This window comes from Sus scrofa, chromosome 8 (assembly GCF_000003025.6).
Source record: "Sus scrofa isolate TJ Tabasco breed Duroc chromosome 8, Sscrofa11.1, whole genome shotgun sequence".
Classification (NCBI taxonomy): domain Eukaryota; kingdom Metazoa; phylum Chordata; class Mammalia; order Artiodactyla; family Suidae; genus Sus; species Sus scrofa.
In genome coordinates, this window is record NC_010450.4 from 20584970 (window position 1) to 20612279 (window position 27310).

The window sequence follows — 27310 nt, forward strand, 5'->3', positions numbered from 1 at the left end:
ATTTGAAAAGAAACCAAACTAGTCTCAAAGAATGTTGAAAACAAATGTTTTAATAAACAAACCAGTTAAGAAGTTAATGATGCATTACCTTTTTAATGTGTTTGTCTTAGAATTATTATTTGAGGGAATGATCCCTGCAGTTGGAACACCCACGTTAGATTTATTAAAAAAAAAAAACTAGCATTGTCAAGTGAACAGAGATACATTTTAAAGGAGTCTTTACTAAAATCTTGTCCAGTTTGTGGTACTTATTGCCCAGTTTGGGACTTGTCCATCTGTTACTGTTATTTCTGGTGATGATAGTTCAGCCTGAACAAGGCTCCTATTTGAACTAGAGCCTGAGCTGAACCTCTCGGTCTGAGGCAGAATAAAAATAAACCCTTTGGAGGTTTTAGCCTTCTACTAAAGGGTGAAGGGAGAATCTCTTTCCCGTTAGGCGAGGGTCTGCACTCTGGAGACAAGCATAGCTGAGGGTCTCTGGTAGAGAGCACAGTATTTATCACACTGTGTAAATATATATGAGCCCTAAATTGGTAAACATGAGAACTTGCCATTTCTGTAGAGCTCGTCATCTCATTAGACACGCAAAATGTCTTGATGGCGACCTGGACAGTTAGGCAGTTTTTCAATGAAAAACAGTTATCTCTTCATAACAAATACTGCATTATATTGTATTGGTTATCATATCTCTCTCCAGAGAGCCCCCACACTCAGGGATAAACTAGGAAATTATTTGACTGGCACTGTCTTTGTTTTGTATCACTGAAGAAGACAGCAGGCCCTAGCTCCTTGCTCCTGACATTAGAAACCACGCGGGGGGTTGGTCATGCCTGTGCCACAGGGCAGGCAGTCCACGTTTCCCTCTAGTAACCCAGATATCTCTGGCAAGTAGCCACCGAAAACATTACTCATGAAGATCGTTTAACCCGTGGTTTCTCGACCTTGCTACTATTCACATTCTGGGCTGGACAATTCCTGGATAAGTCTTTGTTCCCACCAGAGGTGGGCAGGGAAGAATTGTGCCTTTCTGGATGTTTAGCAACATCCCTGGCCTCTTCCTACCAGAGAAACCAGTAACAAACACCCCCCACTTCCACCTTTCCCGTTGTGGCAAAGTGGAAATTGTCCAGTGTCTGCTGGGGGGAATATCACCTTTGGTTGAGAATCACTGATTAACATCAATTAGTTGCATGCCTGGGGCTAATGCTTTTTGGTGGATGATTAGGATTTCAGTTTGTTGATCAAAGCATGACAGCTGCCTAACTTGTCTAAAGGAAAGGAGTTGGAATAATGGTGATACTCTTTATAGCTTCTTTTACCCGCAGAAGACCTCTCTGTACATGATTGGAGATGCTGTTGCTTTTTCAGAGGTCCCAGGAGTTTTGTCACTGCCTCTTGTACAGAAGGGGCATGGTGCATCCGTGCAGGTTTATCTCTGCTCTCCTGTAGGTCTAGTATATCACATAGTTATAATAAGTACACTGATTATTTGAAAAAAAATTATTAAAAGGCCAGAGCTTGTATAATAGGAGGGATGTTTCCATATTTTGTTTTGGTTTTAGATATCTAATACTTTTTAAAATAAGTGGCTCTGTGTTGAGATTCTATTATACTCAAAGATTAACCATCTGTAATTCTCTTCCTAGGCCCTCCTCATAATTGGATGAAAGATTTTATCCTCACTGTTTCTATAGTAATTGGTGTTGGAGGGTGCTGGTTTGCTTACACACAGAATAAGACATCAAAAGAACATGTTGCAAAAATGATGAAAGACTTAGAGAGTCTACAGACTGCAGAGCAAAGTCTCATGGACTTACAAGAGAGGTGAGTAGGTAGAAAAGACTCTAAACCTTGTTATTTGTGTGGGGAAAATACAGTTGGTGAATCTGTAATATGGGCATGTACCTACACATTTGTATGTAGGTTGGTACATCAGGAATGGTATGTACACCTCATATTTTTAGAAAAGTATCACATTATCATAATTACAGCTTTATTCTAAAAGTATGTGGTAGGGAATAAATGGGTGGAAGACCAGTGGAAATAAATATCGGTAGAATTGTGTCATCGAATTTTATTTTTAACATGATTTAAATACGTATGATTTTCCTAAAAGTCTTCTTGTGATGGGCATTTCCCCGCTTTCCCTGTATTTCTCACTCAAGGTGGCCAGAAGAGCTACGTAGCAGGCTACCTGACGTTTTTGTTGTCCAAGTTTAAGACTGGTAAAAAAACCAGTGCTACGAATTCGGATTGAAACATGTATCCTATTGCTTGATACATATTTATTCTTCATTTAAAGTGATGAAATTTTGGAAACTTTTGTGAGGAATTTTCATTTTTATTGTTCTGTAAGGCTTGAAAAGGCACAGGAAGAAAACAGAAATGTTGCTGTAGAAAAGCAAAACCTAGAGCGCAAAATGATGGATGAAATCAATTACGCAAAGGAGGAGGCTTGTCGGCTGAGAGAGCTAAGGGAGGGAGCTGAATGTGAATTGAGTAGACGTCAATATGCAGAGCAGGAATTGGAACAGGTATTTCATATTTTAAAAAGTATTTGCGAGGGTATTGGTATTGCCCGCTGAGGCGTTTTTCGGGGTTCTGTTCAGTCTCCTGCATTTAGTTCCGTCATGTATCATATGCTCTTCCCTTGTTGGCAAGAGAGCCGTCTGTTCATATTGTTAGCATTGGTCAGTGTTCATATAGCAAAATAACAAAGTACCCACTAAAAGATGAAGTTGCCATCATGTTCAGTCCTTCGTGAAGCCCTGTCCCACGCCATGTTAATTGTCCTAAGTGATTTTAAGGTGTTTCCCTAACCTAACATCTATAGTATGTTTCCGTTTCTGGCTATAACCTAGTACAGTATATCTAATATTAAACGTCTGCAGATGTTAAGAATCTCTATGAAATATCCATCTGAATCCTGTTCTTGGTTTTAGAACATAATCTGCCACAAATTCTGAAGTTGTCTAAAACATACCCTTTCTAATATCTGCTTCTATTGTGCATTTACCCAAGATAGAATTCAGGCATTGCACAATCCTTCAGAAAAGGAGGGGGGGGAGGTCCTGGGAGAATTTAATTACAGGCACTCATATTAGTTTTATAATTCTGCTATAAAAAAAAAAATCACCACAAACATAGTGGCTTAAAACAACACACATTTATTATCTTATAGTTCTTGAAGTCAGAGTCTAAAATAGGTCCTCAGGGCTACATTCCTTCTGGAGGCTCCAGGGGAGGATCTGTTTCCTTGCCGTTTCCAACTCCTACAGGCTGCCTGCATTTCTTGGCTCCTGGCCCCTTCCTTCATCTTCAAAGCATGTCACTCCAACCTCTCTTTCCATGGCCTAATCTCCTTCTGACTTTGACCCTTTCTTTACTGATAAAAAACTGAGGAGCAGAATGAAGAAGAGAAAACTTACTCGAGTTAATGGAGAGTGACTCACTCGTAAAGCAGGGCCCAGAGCCTAGGTATTCTGCCTCCCACTTTGCTTTGTGCACTGTTGCCTTCTCAGTCAGGTATTAAATAAGAAATAAAACCTAGGTAATGGAGGAGTTTCAGTTTCAACTCATGAGAAAATGTTCGGGGGACATTACTACTTCCTTCAAGATTGTCACTTTTGGTAGGAATTGTCTGACTGAATGCAGCTGTCTTTTGTTAACTGTTAACTGTTCTTTCTTTCATACCCCAGACATCATCTGTTTTCTGGTCTTTTCCACGTAAGGAGTTTGTTCTCTAAGCTGACTCCTCGACCTATTTTGCACTCAGGTCGGTTTACCTGATAAACCTGGTCTGTACAGAATGTAGTAAAGAACCAAGGAGTTAAGAAAAAAGGCCCAGCCCAAATGAGACAGTGTCTCAGAATTAGATACGGTGGCCTGTGGTCCTGTGAGAGCCCCATGCCTGTTTCCACCGAGACTTCACCTGAAAAGCTTGTTAGCTGTTTTTCTGAACTTTGGAGATAGGAAAGCAGTAGGAATTCTGTAGAGACATAAACTGATAGCAGTATTTTACAGGAGACCGCCTCACAGTGAGGGAAAAGCCACAACGTAAAGAAGGACCCCCAGAGCACAAACATTCTGGTATGGGGCTTGGGGCGCAGGGGGCCTGCACACCTCAGGGAACCCGAAGATGACGGCGAGGTTATATGCCAGCACAAATGTAGTCATCCTGGTGAGATCCCGAGTCAGTGAGGGTGGTTTAAAGGAGAGAACTGGGTATTTAAAAGCACCTCTGTCCAACATGAGTCCAGAAATAAGGAACCCAATTTTATGAGGGCTTCCTCTGTGCCAGAAGTTTATGCTATGCACAGCGTTACAGATGGTTTGCTTATAAATTGTCATCCTCACTATACGTAAATATTATTCTCGTTTACAGATGAGGATGTGTAGAGGGGTTAAATAATTTGCCTTAGGTCACACAGCTATTATGTAGCAAAGGCAAGATTACATGTATCTTGTTCCAAAGTTCATGTTTTCCCATACTGCTATTAAAAGCTTTTGTTTATAGAAGTGAGTTTAACTGGAAAATTAATTTTCATGTAATGTCATATAATCCACAGTTCCACATAGTTTGAAGAAGCATTTCTGTATCTTGTCTGGAGGGTAATCAGCCTCTCAAAATTAGAAGGCAGGAAAATCTGGTACATAGTTGGTATAGTGTTATTTTCCATAAAACAAAAGCTTTGGGGCGAATAATAGTACCACTTTATATTTTCTGTGGTTTAAATACTTCCCACATAAATTATTTTGTTCTTAAAAGTCTCAAGAAGCCTAAAGTCAGGGCAAGTCATAGTAGCCCTGTTGTACATGAAACAATCAGCCTCAGAAAGTAAAAAACTTGCCGAAGGTCACAGAGGTTATAAATCAGAAAGTTGGGTCCAGAAGCCAGGTTTTCAGATATTTAAGCTATTTGTTTCTGTGACATCATGTTTTTACTTATTGCTGTTCTATGCCTAAGACACAAAAATTATATAAACGATTATTACCAAATTTTTAAATAATTTAATAATTCCTTTTTAAAAGCTATTAATGACTCAATTTTCATTTCATCTATTTCCTTATAAATAACAATGTAATTCAACTGAGGGTTGGAATTCAGGTCAAATGATAAACTCGTGAATACTAACAGAAAATAGTTGCTGTTATTAGAAGGTCCGAATTTAAAATTTTGAGTCATTATGTGATATTCAATCAAAACATTGGTCAGCCTCAATTTATACCAGACACAGAAATCTATCAGTTCTGTGTCACATGTGTTCATTGAGCTCTTTTAGGGAAAATAAATGTATGAACATAACATTTAGGAAAATCTTTCTGATTAAAGGTGGAAAACATGAGCGAATTTATTCAGAGTCTCTGTGTACTTGCTTGGCAATGAAAACTGAATAGGAATCTTAGCTTTAAAATCTGGCGAGAGAAGGAGCCTGTGACCTACACTTTGTAGTGTTATGTGGAACTCCAGGTCACAGGACCTGCGCTCAGATCCTCCTGGATTAGCAGGGACAGCACACAGCTCAGCCAGCCCTCTTGTAATGAGCATAGCATTGCCCCAAGCACATTGCACGGGACTCCTGTCCTCAGCATTGTCCTGAGTGCTGTTTCACCTTTGCTGTTAACATCTGTATCTGGAATTGTTTACTTCTTGTCTGCTTGTGATTTTTCTTAAAATTTTAGAGTTTAAAAAAATAATTTTCTACATTCCCCCCACCCCCACCCCAGGGTATCTGACAGCTGTTCTCTTTATCAGAAATTTGTGTATAGTACTCTCGTTTATTCTGGCACATGATAAGGTTTCTTTAAATGAATTGGGTTTGATCAGCTCAAATGTTCTTCCACATCTTCGTTTAGGAATGAAGTTTTGGTTACCTTACATAACTTTGGGGGAAATTAATTTGCGGAGATGGTGCTCCAGAAACAGGATGCTCTCTAGAGCATTCATCACTTTGAAAGTCTCGAGTGTGTGTACATAATTTCATAAATTCCATCGTGTATCTTTACACAACCTTAGCTTGAGCTCTTGCTAGTTTTTAAGTAAATCATTCCTAGAGTTGCTTACCTCTCCCTTCTCTATCATTTTCTTAGTGAGACTTTTCCTTGAGAGTTTTTCCTTAGCACTTAATACTACTTCACATAACTATGCATTTTAGTTTTCTGTTTATTGCCTGGCTCCCTTACGGGGCAACTAGAAGAAAAACTTCCGTATCCTGACACTGCAGCTGTTCATAGTTTCCCATGGAAAAATCAAAACTTTTACTCAGTTTATTTTCTCAAAATTTACACTTGGTCTCAAATGCTAATTTATGTACTTTTTCTGGTATGTTAGAAGCAGGAAAAAATTAAATAGAAGTGGTAAAACAGACTGTGATAGGCAGATATGCCCATAACAATGAGAAATAACTGGCCATAAAAAAGATGTCATGAAAAACTTTTTAAAATGGTACAATTACTTTAAAAAAAATGAGTGTATAGTTTGGTAGCTACAGTAAGGTCTTCTGGGGACATTGGAAGGGGTAGTAGAACAGGTATTCACCCTGTTTTAGGTAGTAAATTAAAAAAATACACTACGAGAAAAAATGTAATCCATTTTAATTTATACATGCCCTGGGTTTTTTCTTTCATTCTGGCTGTTATAAAATATAAAATGCAGTACTGAAACCAAAGATATATGCAGTCTTCCTCTCACCCTCTGGCTTTACAATTTTGTTTATTGGCAAGTTTAAGATGTACTTAAAACTTAAGCTTTAGTTTCACATTAGAAATATATTGTTTAAACTGTGCTTATTAAAAAGATGTTTGCCAAGAGCGTAATTCAGATTACTTTTTCTCTTAATGTTGGTACTAAAAATCTTAAATTTCTTTTAAAAAAGGGTCCTAAATATCTTTTAAAAAGAGAAATTTCTCATTCTCTCTCCAACCTCTCTCACCTTCCTCTACTCCTCCCTCTCCCTCTCTCCCACTCCTCCCCCTCTGCCTTCCTACCTCCTTCCCAGGTTCGAATGGCTTTAAAAAAGGCTGAAAAAGAATTTGAACTCAGAAGCAGCTGGTCTGTTCCAGATGCACTTCAAAAATGGCTTCAGCTAACGCATGAAGTAGAAGTCCAGTACTACAATATTAAAAGGCAGAATGCTGAAATGCAACTAGCTATTGCTAAAGATGAGGTACTCCATGATATTTCAAAACTTACTACATTTCTAAAGGGATTGACCAGTTGGGATATAAGATCTGAATGAAATTTTTAGTATCACAGATTGTTTTCGTGAATTGGAACATAATTACATAAATTGACTCTCCAAATCATAGACTTTAAAAGTAAAATTAGAGAAGTACATACCTTTCAAAATGACCTTAGTATCAGTTAAAAATCATCCCTTTTATCACTATCATAAATGTTTTATACAGAGCTTTTCTCCTCTAGGTTGCTGCTTCATATGTGATTCAGGTTAGTAGTTACTAGAAATTAATGTCTGACTCTTAATAATGGTGTGAAATTATTGAGTCTTAATCTGATTTCTAGAAAAACAACAACAGCAAAAAAAAACTCGGTTCACTCACTAACACCTCCGTTGCAGTAGGGTATAGTTAGTATTACTCTGCTAGTTTTAATAGAAGATTCAGGTCTTTCTGATCCATAGAAATAAGAGAAAAATTCTCCAGAACAAAGTTGAATTTAGGAAAGCATGCTTTTTCTGCCTCATCTGTTTTCTTTTTTGAAAAATAGGGCTGTGTCTTGGCTAATATTTCTCCATTGATTTTTAAATTATTAATACATTCAAAACAAAATAAACCTTATTAGTATATGTGTATTTTTCCCCATCCTTGTTTTTCTCTCCTTGGGTTTCTAGGCAGAGAAAATTAAAAAGAAGAGAAGCACAGTCTTTGGGACCCTGCATGTTGCACATAGCTCCTCCCTAGATGAAGTAGATCATAAAATTCTGGAAGCAAAGTAAGAATATTATTGGAGCTATCTGTTCATTTGTCTTGTGTTGAAATGTGTAATTTTTAGACAGTTGATATTTTAATTTGTCGTTTAATCATGGGCTATTATATAATTTATACTGATTGCAAGAGGAGGTCATTTCTTCTTGGAATTGGTTAATTGCCTCGGTCTGTTCACATAGTTGCCGTTTTTCAGTGCCATATTAAAGACGCTTTGATGCAACAGGTAATTCTGTATTGGCTTTTCCAGGAAAGCTCTCTCTGAGTTGACAACTTGTTTACGAGAACGACTTTTTCGCTGGCAGCAGATTGAGAAGATCTGTGGCTTTCAGATAGCCCATAACTCGGGACTCCCCAGCCTCACCTCTTCCCTCTATTCTGATCACAGCTGGGTGGTGATGCCCAGAGTCTCCATTCCACCCTATCCCATTGCTGGAGGAGTTGATGATTTAGATGAAGACACACCCCCAATAGTGTCACAGTTTCCTGGTGAGTGGCGAGTTCAGAAAGAGAGTTGGTACAGTTTTAAAAGTAACTTTCTGCCATGCTTTTGATGAATCCTTTGCTTAGAAATCTATGATGAGAAATTGCATTCACTCTTCGTTTTCTCTTTTCTCTTGTTCATTGCGTTTACTGTTTGAGGATACTGTATGAGGTGTGTGTGTTACGTATATGTAACAACACATTATACATGTTAAGTCATTGTGTGAAGTGCTGAGCTTTGAGGGAAAAGATCCTTTCATATGGCAGCTCAGGCTGTAGGAGAACGTAGTAAAACATAGAGGAAGACCTTGGAAACTTGAGTTCCAACCCCAGCCCTTCCACTAAACTGACCAACTATGTGACTTTGAGCCAGTCGATTTAGTTTAAATTGAGTTGCCTTTCCATTAGACATGTTTCGTAGTATTTTGTTTTGCTTTTCCAGTTTTAATATTCTTCCATTATTTACTTAACTCATAAAGCACTAAACCAGTTTAAACAAAATTAAATTGTGTTTGTTTAGAAAACATTAATTTTTCTATTGCTTGAAAGTGGAGCTTCTCTCAAAGGTGGTTTTAACATGTACACTTTTCATTATGGTTGCTTTGTTATATGCTATTCTTTAAAAATGTTTACCAATGTAAAGAATACATTTTGGTAGGAAGGTGAAATTTAAATATTTTAGATTTCATTAAATAAATTATAGAATTTAATCATAAATATTTGGACTTTTTCTAAAGTTATAGATAATTTAAATTTAAAATGATGTATTTGTAGATTCCTATTGTGGCTCAGTGGGCTAGGAACCCACACAGTGTCTGTGAGGATGAGGGTTCGATCCCTGGCCTTGCTCACTAGGTTAAGGATCCGGCGTTGCCACAAGCTGTAGTATAGGTCACAGATGCAGCTTGGATCTGGTGTGGCTGTGGCTGTGTTGTAGGCCTACAGCTGCAGCTCTCATTTGACCCCTAGCCCAGGAACTTCCATATGCCACAGGTGTGGCCCTACAATGAATAAATAAGTAAATAATAAAAGGATGTATTTGTTTTATTAAAAATTATTTGAAAAACTCTTTATTGTTATCGTTGCCAGCCTGATTCATTTCCCCAGTCTTTGTAACCTTTTAGAAACAGTATAGCTAGCACAAGATTCTAAAAAATGGAGAGCAAAATTTAATCATTGATCAGTTGAAAACTTACCCAGAAATTCCAGCCTTTGAGACATGAAGCATGATATATAAGCAGTTGGAATTTTTCTGTGTGATTCTTACAGCTTTCCTAAAGTTATGACTTAGAAAGGGTTCTAATTTTAAAACAATTTTATGAAATAAAGCCCTAAATCTGCATATAATTAGCCAGTGACTATGGGGTTGTGTTCATTTCTGTGATTGTAATTATCTGGTTTAATGGCAGACAGATAATGCAAGCAGATTGGGGAAACAATGCACTCTTACAAGCAGAGGGGGGAGAGGACAGGTTGTCAATGCCCTGGACACTGAAAGTGTGTGACCTCAGTCACTTCGCTTGCCCCGTGCTGCAAGTAAGGATGGCTGCAAGTTTTATCCAGGTCTGGGCCAGCTCTGCCGTTTGAGTAGTGTCAACCTGTGTTTATTTGAATTATGTGCCCTTAAGCTTGCCGTATACAACACTGATTCATAAATGATAGCTGTTTAAAGTTGCCGTTCCTCCTTAGAATCCACAGTTATTCAATATCAGAAGTGCGCATAGATGTTTTCCCTAAAATGAACTAGTTTTTTTCCCCCTTTTTTTAAAGTACTTTTGGTAGGATAACATATCCACATGTACCTTAAAAGAAAACATGTAACACTAAGTATGAATAATCAAGTCTTTAGTGATTGTGGTATACAGAGAAATTTGAACTTTCAAATATGAAAAAGTACAAGAGTTGGTTTTCAGTTCAGTATGGTGTTTTAGAAATGCTGAAGTTTAATATCTCTAAAAAATAACTTATGCCAAAGACTACACTTTGAGAGCTCTGTCTCCACCCAGTGGCACAAAAGTAATACTCCATTTTGCTCAGTTTTAAAAGCATGATTTCTGGAACTGCTAATAAACTCTTGGTAGCGGACTAGACTCTATTTGCTATAACGACTCTTCCCAAATAAATTACAGCTTTATAGTAAGTATTGATATTCGATAGGCCTGATTATTATTCAATTTCAGAATTGCTACTCCTGGAAAATTATTTTTAAGACTTTTAGGATCAGCTCAGGGAACCCCATGAAAAGTTCCATTGGGCTTTTACTGGAATTTCTTTGAATTTATTTATTTGGGAAGAGTCATTATTCATAAATTCCATTTATTGAGATCTGCTTTTATTTTATTCTTATTTTATTTTTATCTTTCCTTTTTACTGCCTCACCTGCTGAGTATGGAAGTTCCCAGGCTAGGGGTCGAATGACAGTTGCAGCTGCTGGTGTACAACTGCACTTGCTGCAGCAACAGCCACACCCATCTAAGCTGCAACCTCGGTCTACACTGTACTTATGGCAACGCCGGATCCTTAACTCACTGAGCAAGGCCAGGGATCAAACCCATATCCTCATGGACCTATGTCAGGTTGCTGAGCCACAGTGGGAACTCCTGCTTTTAAATAAAATCTATAATTTTTTCTACAGTTTTTGCATGTCCTTTTTAAAGATTAAGTTTAAGGTATCTTATAGCCTGTTTTTTATAGTTACATGTGTTCCCTTTAAAAAGGTACATTTCATATTGCTTGTTGCTAATATGTAGGGAAATGCTGTTGATTTTGGTACACTTTTATTTTGTATACAGAAACATTGAATTTCACTATGCCAGTCTTTTGGATTTTTTTGTGTGGACAGTGATAATTAGTTGTGCCTTTTCCCATTATTATCACATCTAAGACCTGCAGTAAAATGTTGAATAAAAGTACTAAGGTGATTTCAGACAAATAGTGATTGCTGTTTCTGACTTTAAAGAGAATGCTTTCATATTTTGGAATATAATGCTTCCCTATTTCCAGGCTTTTTTATTTATTTATTTATTTTGCTCTGTTTCTGGTGGATTACTTTTAAGTTAAGGAAATTAATCTGTATTTTTGTTTTGCTAAGAATGAGTTTTCTTTTAAATCAATAGATGTTAAATTTTACCACATTATTTTTATGCATAATTTGAGGTAATAGCTTGTTTTATTTTTCTTTATTCTGTTGAATTTTAATCTGTTTAAATAAATTCCTTTAAATGTCAGTGAAACTATTTTTGCCACAATGTTCTGTTTTTATAATAATTAGATTTGGTTTGTTATTTTATTTAGGATTTTTACATTTTCATTTATTTTATTTTTACTTTTTGCCTTTTTTTGGCTGCCCTGCAGCACGTGGAGTTCCTGGGCCAGGGATCGAATCAAGTCTGTAGTTGTGACTTCAGCCACAGATGCAGCAGCGCCGGATCCTTCAACCTACTGTGCCCAGCAGGGGATCAAGCCTACGTTGGGACAAACCTCTACATCCCAACACTGCAGAGATGCTGTTGATCCCCTTGCACTACAGCAGGAATTCTGGATTTTTATGTTTTTAAATAGTAATTAGATTAGTCAATTTTCCTTTCTGACATTCTCTGTTTGACTTTGGTATCAGGGTTATATTAGCATCATAAAATAAGTCAAGGAATACTCCTTTTTCTTCCTCTTTTTTTTTTTTTTTTTTAAACTCTTACAGAGGTAATGTAGTGGCTAAGAATTTGGGCCCTGGAACAAGATTGCTTAGGTTTGAATCCTTACTCTGTTTTACGTACATGTATGTAATGTTGTCTCGTATCTTGGGTTTTTTTGAATACCTTGCAAAAGTCATTTTTTTTATTGTTTTATTTGGTCATTGTTTAAAAATACTTTTATGTTTCTCTATTCATCATTGTATTTTGCTTTTTTACCCTCCTTTTTTCCCTATTCTTCCTTCAAAATATGTTCTTTAGTTAAAGTTCTTTTAGTGAGCAACTGGAAGTGGTAAGTTCTCTTAGTCTTTGAAGATGTCTTTATTTTCACTTGAGCATAATAGTTTAACTGTATATCAAATTTGAGATTAATAATTATTTCTCCTATAGTATTTTGAAAATATTTGTCATTATTTTCTGGCCTCTTGTTGTTATTGTTGAGAAGTTTTAGCCAAATTATTCCAGTTTCTTTTTTAGGCAATCTGTCGTTTCTTTCTGATTGCTTAGAAAATGTTTTCATTTTCTTTTTTGTTATACAGTTTCTCTATAATATAATTATGTGTAGAATTTTTTTCCCTGCTACTTGATGTGCTTTTGAATCTGCAGGTTTATATCTTTTTTCAATTATGAAAAATTATTAGTCATATCCTCTTTGAATATTTCTCCTATTCACTCCTACTGGAATATTAGCTGTATAGAAATATTAGAACTAATATCAGCCTATTCGTTATATATTGAATCTTATTTTATCCTCTACATCTCAACCTTTCTTTTTATCTAATTGTGCTACATTCACAGAAATTTCCTTCAGTCAGACTTCTAGATTACTTATTCTTTCATCAGGTCTAATTTTGTTTAGTCTGTCCTTTGAATTTTTAATTTCAGTGACTGGTTTCATTTTTATCAGTTCTCCTGATTCTTAATCTACTTTTTAAAAAATGCCTTGTTCTTTTCTCATATTTTCATTTTTATTTTATAGTTTAATGATTTTAAACATCCTTATGCTTTAGTTTTATTTGGTGATTGTATTATTTGGTGTTTCTGATTATTGCAGCTGTTTCTCGAGTTTGCATAGTAGGTTGCCTTCTCCGGTTTCATGATTTTTTACAGAGCCATCTTAAAGGGACTTACCTTTTTCTCCTTCCCCCTGGGAAACACTTGGTGAAGAACAGGCGTGTCCTCAAAATGATTGATCTTGCTTCTGGCAGTAGTTTCAAGGGCGTCCCCTGCTCAGGACCATTCTTTGTTGCTGTCATTAACTCTCTGGATTCCGGTTCCATTTCACAGACCCTACTGGTAGTATAAACTTGAATGCCAAGCTTATATGAGTTAGCTTATATTGAGCTTGAGTATTAAATCCCCAGCATATTGAGTATTTCACAAGAACCTTTTAAAATTCCTGTGTCCAGAGAACATACATTGAAGGACGTTCCCTTGCTCATTGGTCAGATTTTTTTTTTCTAGTATTCCCTCCCACTGAGGACTGTAGCTCATCTAGGCCCAGGCTTTCCTCTAGAGCACTCACTTACAATTCCTATTTCTCACCTTATGTGGGCTCAAGACTTCATTTATATCCCCAATTAAATCCCAAACCCTTAAATTACAGAGACCGAGAACCTCCCACAGCAGTTCCAGCATCACTCATAGGCCTGTTAGCTCTGACTTTCAGCCTCTCTGTTGAGGCATCTGAGAATTTTCTCTTCTTCTTGCAAACTCAGCTTTGCATTTAAAACTGCTATATTTTATTCAGCATATTGATGTGTTTAGTGTCTTTAAAGAGTGGGCGGGAGTTGGGGGTGGTGGTCAGGTTATCTGTGCTGCTGTATTCCTAGAGTCAGAAGTCCATATATTATTATTTTTGGTTGTTGGTGGCAGGGAGATTCCATTATAAAATCAGATTTTATCTTCTTTGCCATAAGGAAATCACAGTTAGCAAAATAGTGTTGTATAAACCCCTATGTTTTATATGTATGTATTGATATTAGAATGAAAAGTTATCTCAGAAATAAATTTCTATATAGTGAACTTCTCTGTTTCACTTAACTGTGCTTATAAATCACAGGTGGGGATGGCTGTCAGCTTTCCTTGAGCATTAATAATAGCCTGAAGATATGGTAAGACATATCCACATATAGGAGAGCTTGCTACAAGGTCAAAGGGCACTACTTTTTAATCCTACATGAGTTTTATGGTGTTGTTACCATATGCAGCCCCGTGTAGACCACTTTAAGTCGCAAGGAAGAGGGACCCTCAACTCCAAGGATATAAAACTATAATGGATGGACATTTGTACATTTCTCTAGGCAAAAGAGATGGAAACATGTAAGAAGAAGATTTTTGGAAATGACTGTAGAATTGTAAACATTTCTAGATGTGACTCATTTACTGATTTTCATCTTTATGTTATATTCTTTACTGGATTATTTGGAATTTTCCTCATACAAAGTATTTAATTTTCTTATGTTTTTTTTTTTCTTTTCCTGTTTTTTTGTTTTGTTTTGTTTTTTTAATGGCCACACCCGTGGCATTTAGAAGTTCCCAGGCTAGGGGTCGAATCAGAGCTTCAGTTCCTGGCCTACACCACAGCCATAGCAATGCGGGATCTGAACCACGTCTGCAGCCTATACTATAGCTCACGGCAACGCCAGATCCTTAACCCGTTGACTGAGGCCAGGGATCAAACCCGCATCCTCAGGGATACTAGTAGGGTTCTTAAGCTGCTGAGCCACAATGGGAACTCCCAAGTATTTAATTTTCTTAAACCTTCTTCATGCAATATTTTTCTATGTCTGTGAGTAACACTCATTTCTCCAAGCAGGGAATCGTGATTCCTCTCATCCTTTCTCATCACATCTAGTCATGGCCGAATGTATCTGCATTTTACTGTATGTAGCAAATAACCAGTGATTGATGAGAATGGCTGCATTATATTCTCAGATTTGTAGAACTTAGTTATCTGTGTCAGATTGGACATATTCTTTAGTATTTGTGGGATATTGTTTATTCTTTGGCAAAGTGAGAACAACAGACTAAAGATTCGAAGAAGACATCTCTTCTCTCTTCTCTAATCTATGAAACATTATAAAGGAAAAAAATTCTAATGTTTTCCTACTAAACTGTAAATATTTTCCTATTATATAATTGTGTTTGGAAAAGCCTTGTACAGTATTTAGGGGAAGTAGTCAGATAATCTGTAAATATTCCCTTTAATTTCATCCCGCTTTCTTTTTTTTCAATCCATCAAGTTATTTCAGTGGCAATTTCTGTTTGAGTCATTCATTGATTTACTCAGTAAATAACTTTTTGTACATCTGTTTTGCTGGGCACCGTGTTGGTTGTAGTGATGCAGTTTTGAACATGATAATTTTCCCTCATGAAACATAGTCTAATGGACGACAGACGAGGGCAACGCCTTGAGATGAGTTATGTGATGGGGAGATACACTGCGATATTGCCAACTTGTGAGCACAAGATATCGTGCTTGTGGTATTGTGAGCACAAGAAGACAAACACTGACCTTAAACTTGGAGGGGCTGGGAAACTTCTCGGAGGAACTGCTTTTTAAAGCAAACACCTGAAATGGGAGGTCCAGGGAGAGCAGGGGAAGGAGGCCTTGAAGCAGGAGAGACTGTGATAGTTTGGGAGCTGAGTGACATGTATTGTTCCTGGTATTCCTGTGTAGAGAAGAGGGACACTCGTTCCCAAACAGAGGCTGATGAATAGGGCCTTCTGAGCCATGTGAGGGAGCTTGACTTTAATCTAATCCTAGAAGTAATGGGGAGCCACTCAAGGGTTTTAAACAATACGATGTCATATTCTTTTTCCGTTTTAAAGTGACGTGCAGGCTGTAGTATGGAGAATAAGTTGGAGGAGAAAGATCAGATTTTAGTCTGGTACAGTAGTCCAGCATAATACAGCAGGGGTGGAGAGTTGGGGAAGTGGATAGATTTGAGGGATATCAAGGAGGTGGAATTGGAAACACTTCATTTGTTTCTAATCACTAGATGTGGATTATAACGGCGGAAGAAGAGTCAAGAATGTCTGTGTTTCCAATTCAGATATCTAGGTGAGTGGCAGTGGGTTTTTTTGTTTTATGTTTCTACCAAGGTAAGGAAGCTAGAAGAAGGAGTGGGTTCAGGAAGGAAAATGTTGAGTTTCACTGGGGCACCTGGAACATGCAGATGTCCAGCAGGATGTGAAGTTCTGAAGTTTAGGGGAAAGATGAAAGCTGGAGACACAGATTGGAGCTGCTACAGACTGCAAGTGGCATTTCCTGAGAAGAGTAAGTAGAACAAGGCCTAGAACAGAAGGTTGAGACGGACAGTTAAGGGACAGCAAAGGAAGAGGTGAAAACGGTTGGAGATGTCAAGGAAAGGACGAAGGAATAATGTCGCATCTGGTCCATTGTCACACAAGGACAGAGATACTCACTGAGTTTAGCAACGAGGAATATAAGTCGTGGTGAAATTGTATAGGAGCGTTTTGTCATGTCATCAACACATGCATGCGTGGAGGAGTAGTGGAGAAAGCAGCTTGGTGTTCATTACATAAAAGGGAAGAGATGTCAGCAGAAAAACAGTCTGAGGGTAGGGGAGGTTTTCTTGCTGCTGTTGTTGTTTATCTCTGTTTTTCAGGTTTGTTTTTTCAGTTTTTATTTTTAAATGCAGTGGGAAATAGAAAATGACAATAAAGCCAGTGAAGGGACAGTCAGTAGAGTGAGGTCCTTGAACTCAGGTGGACGGGGATAGATCATGGAAGGCACAGAATGTGTGAACTAGGAAGGTGGAAAGGTGGTCAGAATCTAGATCTCTTCCAGAAGAGATTGTGGATGAGCTCTCAGGGGATGTGTCTTAAACTTATTATTTCAGAAAAGGAGCAATTCTGAGTAACGGCAAGACCAAGGCATGAGGGTGAGTGGCGGGGTAGAATAGAGGTGCGTGTCTGGTGGAAGAGGTGAAAACCACGATGGTTAAGGTGTGTGGTACAGCTTCCAGAAGAGATTGTTCAAGTTGATGAGAGAGCGGTAGGATGGACCGCCAGGAGAGAGACTGACCAGGAGGTGACTGGTGAAGTCGAGGTAAAACATTCACGTGGCTTAATGGTGTGAGCTCCAAAGGAACACGTTTTTGAGAAAGGAGCGAGGGTTTACAGACAAAATTGAGGCGTGAGAAGGCCGTCCGTCTCCTGTTCTAATGCTGCAGCATGCGAGGTCTGTAAGAAGAACAGCTTCAGCTTGAGAAGGTTGCTCTTAGGAGAGCTGTGCTGCAACGAGGCAAAGAAACGCAGTGCCCGTTCGGTGACGATTTTATGCACTGGGCAAGTTTGTCTGCTGCCTTTGTGGGTCTCAACTGAGACTGGTTGCAGAAACAAGCTAGTCCAAGACTTTTGGTTGGTTCCACGGTAGTCCATGTTCAAGAAATAACTTTTGGTCTGACCTCTGCCAAACAAGTAATAAGACTGTATTTACAATATTTCAAAAATCCTTGACTTATAATTTCTCAACTTGTGGTATCTCAAGATACTTGTTGAAAAACCCAATGTATATTTTACTGAATAGTTTTTTTTTATGTTAAAATTCATTAAAGTTTTGTAACAAATGCAGATTCCTTATGAATATGCTACATTGATTTTTTAGGTGGAAGGATTGTTGCCTTGGTAAATGTTTAAACCTTTATGTTTAGTAATGTCAAATTTTATATCACATCTCACGTGTTTATGTTCACTTCTGTTATTTATTTATTTTTTTAACTTTTTATCTTTCCTGAGAAGCAGTGCAGGTGACGGAGGATGATAGTAATTGGACAGTTGCCTGATTCAATAAAGGTGGCTGCGCTGGGGATGAGTTAGAACATCGGTCCTCTTCTGTGTGTATTTGTAATGTGCGTGCGCGGAAGGAGCATTGGATTCGGCGAGCATTCTTACTTTTTTTATTTACGCTTGGTTTGCAGGGACCATGGCTAAGCCTGCTGCATCACTGGCCAGAAGCAGCAGCTTGTGTCGCTCCCGCCGCAGCATCGTGCCTCCTCGCCGCAGTCTCAGCGCGCTCAGCTTCCTCCACACGCTCCCCACCCGTCACACCCTCGGCACCCCCACCACCCCCAGCACACACAGCACTCGTTGCCTTCCCCCGATCCAGATATCCTCTCAGTGTCAAGTTGCCCCGCTCTTTATCGAAATGAAGAGGAGGAGGAGGCCATTTACTTCTCTGCTGAAAAGCAATGGTACTGGCAGTGAATGAACTGCATACAGTCTGGGCTGGGCTGGGCTGGGCTGGCTGGGTGGGTAGGAGACGTGTGTTGTGTGAATTTCTTCTTGCTGCGTCACAAGCTACCGCAGAGTTGGTGGCTTCAAACAACACCTGTTTATGGTCTCTCAGTTCTATACGCCAAAGCCCAAGCTCGCGTGGCTAGGCTCTCTTCTCACAAAATCAGAGTGTTGGCCGGACTTTGTTCTTATCTGGAGCCTGGGGGCAAAGCTCAGCTGTGAAGGCAGAATTCAGTTCCTTGTGGTTGTAGCGCTGAGGTCCTGGCTTCAGTGCTTGTTCTCAGCTGGGGGCTGCCATCAGTTTCTAGAGGCTATTCCTTGCCAGGTGTGGCCACCATCTTCAAAGCCTTAAAAAGACAAGAAAAGGAGGGACAGAGGAGGAAGGAGAGAGAGTGAGAGAGGAAGGGTATTCATAGCAGTTTTTTTCTGTAAAATGGATAAAGCAGCAGCATATCCCGGGAGAGCTTAAGGATCCCAGCTCCATGAGACCTATTGCTATTGGTAATCTCTTTAAACCATCTTTCTCTTTTGGAGCAGTATGGTATTAAGTGACAGAAAAACTGGTATTAGTTTCTAATTTTTTTTTTTTTTTTTTTTTTGCAGTTTAGTAGCTGTGTGGCCTTGAATTTCTTAACTGTTCTCGTAAGAGAAACAAAACCAAAGGGAGTGGGCTGGATGCTGTCCTTGATCCCTGGTGGCTCTCTGCCCTGTGATTCTGCACAGGACGTTGTTTTATCCGCAGGGAAAGTAAATCTTAGGATTAGCAAGTGATGATCACAGCATATTCCTAAGGAGATAGTACAGGTTTTGATCCTCGTTGCACTGGAGAATTTGGTGCAGCTTTGCTTGGTTAGTACTTTATGATCAGCTTTTTTGTCTAACCTTTGCAGTATACCTAGTCACCAGTAAGATGGCTTTACTGACAAAACTCATTTTGTGTTGCTTATGGAAATCAGGAGGAAAACTCTAGAGCGCTGCACTCCAGTAGAATTTTTTACGTTGATGGAAATGTTCAGTCTTCCTTTCAAAGAGCACTGTCAAAAATTCACAGCTAGCTCATAAACATGAGAAGAATTTGCATTCAGAAAACATTTCTTCTCTCCATTTTTAGGCTTTTAAGTGTTGAACCATCAGAATCTTTACAAAATAATAATAATAATAATAATAGTAACATTTATTGTTTAGAGATCCCTTGTGTTTTATGCTTATTGCATATATACACTCATATATATATATATACACGCTTAAAAATTACCTTGAGTTCGGTCTTGTTATACGTGCATTAAACTTACATAAATTCAACTCCACATCTCTGTGGAAAAAAAGAAAGTAGAAAAATAACATAAATGGTACACATGATTAAGTTCAACATTCCAAAGAGGATATGCTGTAGGAAAAAATGGGAGCTTTTAAAGCGTATTGGACCCATTCTCCAAATCTGACTAGTTATGCAGAAGAAGCAACACTTAAGATTATTATCTATTTTGAATTAGGATGTTAGAACTAGAAGTAAATTAGAGATGAATCAAATTCTCTTCCTGAGGAAATCTGAGATCTGGCTAAATGAGGTGGTTTGCTCAAGGTTGTACAGCTGATGAATGGCAGGACCAGGACAGGAATCTAGGTCTCCTGACTTAGATCAGTATTCTTTCCACACGTTATTTAGATTTTAGAAACTAGTTGGAAACATTTCAAACGCGCTTAATATTTTACATACAGAGCAGCCATACACATAGCAGAATAGAAAGTAAATTCATAAAATTCTAGCCAGATCGGCCTCCAGCTCTGAAAGCTGAACAGCTTCAGGGAACAGTGATAGATGCTATTTGACTAATGGACATCTACTCCAAAAAGAAACCCGGCAGAAAAGGCCTGACCAGTGATTGATTTCTGAGTCATTGGTTACTATCTCAGCGGCCTCTTGCTCCCTTTAGCATTGTTTTCAAATTGTAAAAGCATTTGAAAAACGATGCAGTGCATGTAACTATATTAAATGAGAGCATTATTTAAGTTTTGGTTTGCCCAGGGGATTTGGTACCTTCTGAGAGCTTGTGGCATAATTAAAATGTTTCAGTAAGTACGTGGGAAAAACTAAATACATTTGGCAATCTAATATGTATCTAACATATGATAGGACCATAAAGTACATGCCAAAGGCAGCAAACACGCCTGTCACAAATGAATATGCTGGCGATCCTAGGTCTTCCAAGGTGAGAGGTCTCTCAGTTCGTTCCCTCTATAAATACGCGTTTTGTCCTCCTTGCTATGTGCCATGTACTTGCTAATAACTCGAGCTGCCAAGACAAGTGAGACAAGGCCCTGGCCTGGTTCCAGCTGGTGAATTATGATCATATGTGTTCCTGCCTTTCTGTCTTCAGCTCTCTTCCTTCTTCCACTTTATTTCTTTTGCCAGTTACTTTTACCTTGACTCCGCTTTTCATTCCTTCATCCTTCTCTTCATAAAGTAGACACTATTCATCTCAGGCATGGCGCCTACAAACATGAATAAAACACGATCCCTGTAGTCAAGACCAACCTTTCTTTCTTCATTTCTTTTCCTTCCTCCCTCTCTTCCCCCCGCCCTCCTCCCTTCCTTCCTCACATATGCATTAAATATCCACTATGAGCTCGTTCCCTTCCAGAGAATAAGGAGTTAATAAGACTTCCTGTCCTCCTTAGGTTTCCTTTTTTCCTGGGGAAACTGACTATAAATAAGTTAATATTTTAGGTACCGGTACGTTCCGGGATGCTCCACAAAGACGGGGAAGGGGAAAGAGAATGGTGCTTCTTTGGGGGTGGCTGGGGGAGGCATCTCCGGAGGGAGCGCGTTTGAGAAGTGGCCTGAATGACATGGAGAAATACACCCTGGAGAAATGGGGGCGGAAAAAAGAAGCAGAGGGAACGGCAAGTGCATCAGCCTTGAGGGAGCCGCGGGATTGGCAGGAACGAGGGGGAGGCCGTGGTGGGAAGAAGCAGAAAATGGGAGAGGGTGCAGCTCGAGGGGCAGCGGGGGCCTGGCTCCACGGGGCTTAATGTATTTTGATAAGGGCTTTGGATTCTAACCCAAAGGTGGGAGGAGGCACTGGAAAGTTTTGAGCAAGGGGATGATGTGCTCTGACTGAGTTTTGAAAAGCCCCTTTAAGGGCCCTGCAGAGGTGTAACTTGGAGGGGGGGACGAAGTGGAAGCAGGAGAGGAGTTAGGAAGCAGTCACAGTCTTTGAGGTGACTCCCTGCTGGGGCCGGAAGGATGGTGGCAGCGGGATGGTAGGAAGGGGTGCCTTTGAGGTGGAGTTTGAAGGAATAGCTGATAGCATGTACTGTGTGTTGGGTTTGGAGCTGTAAACTTTGCTTCTCCAATCCTCTTTATTTCCCTTTCCACCAGGGAATGGGGGGATCACAAAGGAGTAAACTTGTGAGACTTTATTGAAGGTCTCATTAAAAACCCAGCTCTGTTGTCATTGCCTTTGCCTTGCCACTCCCTTCCCACCCGTTGTACTTCAGCTCTCTTCCCCTTTTAAACTTGGGAGAACTTATATCTTAATCCTAGTGTACATTTTTTTCTTCCTTCCTTAGGAAGCTATATTTAATCAATTTAATGACGAAATATAAAGGGAGAGGCGGCGACTAAAATTCATCTTTTCAAATATATGTGACTTAGAAAAAATCTTTCAGTATTGAAACAAAACACAAAAGTAGCTGAAATGATAAACATCTGTAAAATTCAAACATTTTCATTGCTCTGACAATTGAAAAAGATGTAACAGGAGTTACCGTTGTGGTGCAGCAGAAACGAATCCGACTAAGAACCATGAGGTTGTGGGTTTGATCCCTGGCCTTGCTCAGTGGGTTAAGGATCTGGCGTTGCCGTGAGCTGTGGTGTAGGTCGCAGATGCGGCTCGGATCTGGTGTTGCTGTGGCTCTGGTGCAAGCCGGTGGCTTCAGCTCTGAATAGACCCCTGGCCTGGGAACCTCCATGTGCCTGGGTGCGGCCCTCAAAAGACAAAAAAAAAAAAAGAAAAGGTGTAACCTAAGTTATAATGTTTTGTAGATTAGAGGATATTTATAGTTTATGTTAAAAATTAAACATTGAGTTTCGATGAGTTACATTATTTGACGTAGTCATTTTCTGATTCTGTCGAAGTGTGGGTAGAATTTTCACGCCTCTCCCATTTATATTTGGATGTTTTGCTTAGAATGAGTTAGAACGTCTGCTGATACCTTTCCGAATACATCGATTTCACATATTCCCTTTGCCTCCACCTATCCAGGGAAGTGCCAGACACAGCCTCAGAATGTGACTCCTTGAATTCTTCCATCGGAAGGAAACAGTCTCCTCCTTCCAGCCTTGAGATCTACCAAACGTTGTCTCCTCGAAAAATCTCGAAAGATGAGCTCTCTCTGGAGGATTCCTCCAGAGGAGACTCGCCCGTCGCGGCCGACGTGTCCCGGGGCTCCCCCGATTGCGTCGGGCTGACGGAAACCAAGAGCATGATCTTCAGCCCTGCGAGCAAAGTGTACAACGGCATCTTGGAGAAGTCCTGCAGCATGAACCAGCTTTCCAGCGGCATCCCGGTGCCGAAACCTCGCCACACGTCGTGCTCGTCAGCCGGCAACGACAGCAAACCCGGGCAGGAGGCCCCGAGCGTCGCCAGGATAAGCAGCATCCCTCATGACCTTTGTCATAACGGAGAGAAAAGCAAAAAGCCATCCAAAATTAAAAGCCTTTTTAAGAAGAAATCCAAGTGAACTGGCTGCCTGGATGGGATTCCATTCAAATGGCATCTCTAAACGTCCATCTCCCGTCCTTCCTTGGCTCCCCCCTTTTTTGTGTTGATTTTAGGAATGTAACTTTCCAGACTGGATGCCTTAGTGGGATGTCCTCAAGGGCGGCTGTCTACTGTCTGCTTATTTAAGTGACTATATAATCAGTTTGTCAAGCCCGTTATTACTGAGAAATCATTCAGACGTGAGACAGTTTACAGTCATTTTTTGCCTATTTATTTCTGCTTTGTTATTAGTGATGTATATACAACAGTTTGTTGAAAGCCACTGTGGACTTACAAGCTTTAATGGACTAGTAAGCCAGCATGGGCTTGCAAAAATTCCTTGTTTACCAGAGCATCTTCTTATCTTTCCACAGAGCTATTTACATCCTGGACTAAGATAACTTAAAAGGAGTAAAACTAATTGCACTACTGTTTTCCAGACTGGAAAAAAAAATCTCTGCAAGTGAAACTGTATAGAGTTTATAAAAAGACTATGGGTAGGGGACTGTTTTCCCTTTTAGATCAAATGGGTTTTTAAGTAGAACCTAGGGTTTCTAATTGACTTGATTTCTGGAAAGGAAAATGCTTTTATGAATGGGAAGCTTCTTTAAACGCATTTAACGTTGTAAAGTTTCGAGTCCTGCTGTAAAGATCATGTCGTTTTGTTTTTTTCCCAGGGCTTTCACTGTGATTTTCTGCGTTGCAGGCTGTATGATACAACATAAGTAATTTAAAGAGAGAAGGCTCTTGATTCCTTCCACAAGGAGAAGAGTTAAAACTTGATTGAAGGACTTAAAACATTCACAAGCTTATTCTGAGGTGGGGGCTGTGGGGTTTCAGGCACTTGTTTACAGACTTGACAGCAGCAAAGGATTTACGGTTTGTGGAAAAACTTGTACTGTGGAAAAGATAATAAATCAGAGACATTATTGTGTGGGACTGTGCTGATTTTTGTTGATAACACTCCACTAAAAACACTATATGTTTTCTGGAGAGCTGTGTGAGCTGTCGTCTTGCTTAACTGCAACATAAGAAATCGTGATGTTTTGGAAGAAGGTTGTCAACAAATTTCTTTCTATTTTATATTGTTTGTCATATTTTTATGTAGTTTGAAATGTTTAAATGTCCTCATATCAAGATTAACAAATATAAATTTATGGTGCATTTAGATTTTGTTGTATTAATTTATAAAATTTGGAGCTTGTTCAACTGATAGCTTCTTATAAAGGTCACTTTACTTTGCGGATTATCACATAGAGCAGCCACGTACATTCACATCTAGGGAGTTTCTGCTTCAACTGCTTCTTTTAAGAATCGAATCAAAATGTTCTGGTTAGTGCCATGTAGGTGGAGGTTTGGATGAAGAACTGACACACATTAGCTAGAACGGTTTTTCAGCTTTATGGCTAAATAATACTTCTTGTGCAACTCAGTCCTGTTGAGATGAAAATGCTGACTGATGAACAATCAGTGTTTGAGATTTGCTCCAAAGAAATACTGTATTAAGAATGAACAGTTTCCCAAAGTCTCCTGTAAATTTTGTGTACTTCAGTGCCATTGTTAAAAACTGGTAAGTTCTTAAATGATAACCACACACGCAGGTGTTCATACACTTCAGAGGCAGTGCTGTAAGTGCAAAGTTGGTTGACTGAAATCAACGTAGTGTTTTGGACTAATTCTAAGTAAGGTCAAGAGAGGAAGAACATAGGCCCTCAAGCTGTCCAGGAAGGGGAAGAATTGTGTCTGAAGAAGTCAAAAGCATCCTGGAAAGTTTCTTCCGCGTGATGGAAACATCTTGTCGTCTTTCTCCTCCTCTCAGTCAGGCAGGCGTTTTTCCCTTTGAAAATTGCAAGAGGGAGGAGAACTTTTTAGTCTGGTGAGTAGAAAAGGTAAAAGCTATGAAGCAGGCGTGGTGCCGGGAAAAGGAATGGCCCTAGGTGCCCAGCCATGCCCCAAGCTTGTTCAGCATTGGAAGGGAAGCTGGGTCAGAACGCCTGCTCGCTTGAACTAGACAATGGGCCATCTCAGGTCACAGAAAGCATTGTTTGTGCTGAATTTCACACGTACTTACAAATTCAACCAAGGGATACTTGCTGCTTCATATTGCTTGTAATGTTTATTTTGCATGCCTACAATGCTCTATATTTGTATTTCTTCAACAGGAAATAATTAAGTTTTGGAAAACCAGTGATTTCTGTTATCACACCATTTACATGTGAAGAGTTAGATGTTAGATAATTTTTTAAAATTACTCATTCACTACCTTGTTTCAACCTTTTAAAACTATGGTGTTTTCCTGATTTTAAAAGTAATAGCTTCCTTAATTGTAATAAAAAAAAATTCATGATAGAAAAGTATGAAAAAGAAAAACAGCAAGCAGATTAAATGCTACTGCCCAAAGTAATTGCTTCTAATATTTTGGTATGTTTTCTGCTAGATCATTTTCTATATTTTGGTATATATTTTACATAATTGAAGTCATACTATATAGCTTTATATTATGCTTTTTCACTACTGTAGTGTAAGCATTTCTCCAGAATTATTGAAAACTCTTCATGAACATTTTAATGATTGTATGATATGCCATTGTATTGATGTACCATAATCTTTTAAGTCATTCTTTTATTATTAAATATTAGACTGTTTCCAAATTTCTAATATGTGGAAAAATAGCACTTAACATTTATTGAGTATCCTATATGCCAGGCACTGTTTTAAACCCTAATGGATTCATTTAATCTTCATGCCAACCTTATAAGGTAAGTATTTTTTTTTTTAATCACCATTTTACTGATGAGGAAACTGAGCCCAGAAAATTAATAATTTGTTGAAGGTCACATAGCTAGTAAGTGGTAGAGCACATTAGCTTCTGAGTCATACTGCATACATTCTAAGGAACCTTTGATTTCTTAGAATATGTATTTTTAGAAAAGCGTAAAGATTTTTAGTTTATGTGTATGCATACGTGTACGTATGGAGACACACGGAGTCTCACATATATACCTTTGACTATTTTTAAAGATCTTGCTCCAACACCCACGTCTGTGGTCCTGCCAATACTTGAGCACGTGAGTGTCTTATTGCTTCACACCAATGTTTCAGAATGACTGTATGGTTGAAATTTTGCTAATTTAAGGTTTTTTAAATAGGTAAATAATGTCTAGTATGGATGGAAACTTTTTTTCATGTTAGGTGTTTTTCATTTCATTGAATTGTCTGTTCAGTGTCTTTTGCCCATTAAGTTCTGGGGGACCTGAAGTTCTTCTAAATCTTTTACATAATCGTTCACATGTAGCTGCTATTGTATTCTTCATTTGCCAACTAAAATAGCAATTTTTTTTCTAATCAAACTGTATTTTTCATGTCTATTTTTAAAGTAAGATGAAGAAAACCTATATTTGCTTTAGTCTTGCTAATCTTCTATTTTTAGGTCTTGAATGAGAGAGTAGGTACCCCCCCCCAAGGAAATTACAGGTTAGAGATGATCAGAATCTGCTTAATTCATTCAACAAATATTTAATAGCTTACCATGTACCAAGCATCATGATAAGATCTGAAAGTATAGAGACTAATGTGACAGGTACCTGACCTGAAGGAATTTGGTATCTAATAGGGGAGACAGGTCAAACATAACCCCTTAAAATAAGGACAGTAGTAGAAATATGAACTCTATGTTGGGGGGAGGGATTATGTAACTCAAAGGTATTTTTTGGAGTTCCCGTTGTGGCTCAGTGGTTAACAAACCCGACTAGCATCCATGAGGACTCGGGTTTGATCCCTGGCCTCACTCATTGGGTTAAGGATCTGGCACTGCCATGAGCTGTGGTGTAGGGTGAAGACGCAGCTCAGATCTGGCGTTGCTGTGGCTGTAGTGTAGGCTGGTGCATGTAGCTCTGATTGAACCCTAGCCTGAGAACCTTCATATGCCGCAGGTTGCAGCCTTAAAAAAACAAAAGACAAAAAAAAAAGTATTTATTAGATCAAGGATAAGTGTGCCAATTTGCTGTGAGGATGTTGAGAGATTTGCTGTGGCTGAAACTTATAGGTCAAAGAGCAGGTTGGTCTTAGGGCTTCTACTGACGAGTCGTCTAGTCAGCAAGTGAGCTTGCAATTACCGAGTTCCTTTGTAATAGCTGTGAGGGTGCCCATTCTAAGGTAAGTTGT

At 38.9% G+C, this 27310-nt stretch overlaps 1 protein-coding gene across 1 annotated transcript in view; it reads left to right on the plus strand.

The window, feature by feature from the left end:
* STIM2 (stromal interaction molecule 2) overlaps positions 1–24314 on the plus strand; it is a 152941-nt gene extending 128627 nt beyond the window's left edge. Inside the window, 9 exon segments of the mRNA XM_003128897.6 lie at positions 1647–1824; positions 2357–2534; positions 6999–7166; positions 7424–7447; positions 7851–7951; positions 8195–8433; positions 18065–18136; positions 18139–18337; positions 22649–24314. Of these exon segments, the coding sequence (XP_003128945.5) occupies positions 1647–1824; positions 2357–2534; positions 6999–7166; positions 7424–7447; positions 7851–7951; positions 8195–8433; positions 18065–18136; positions 18139–18337; positions 22649–23126 (1637 nt within the window). The 3' untranslated portion in view covers positions 23127–24314.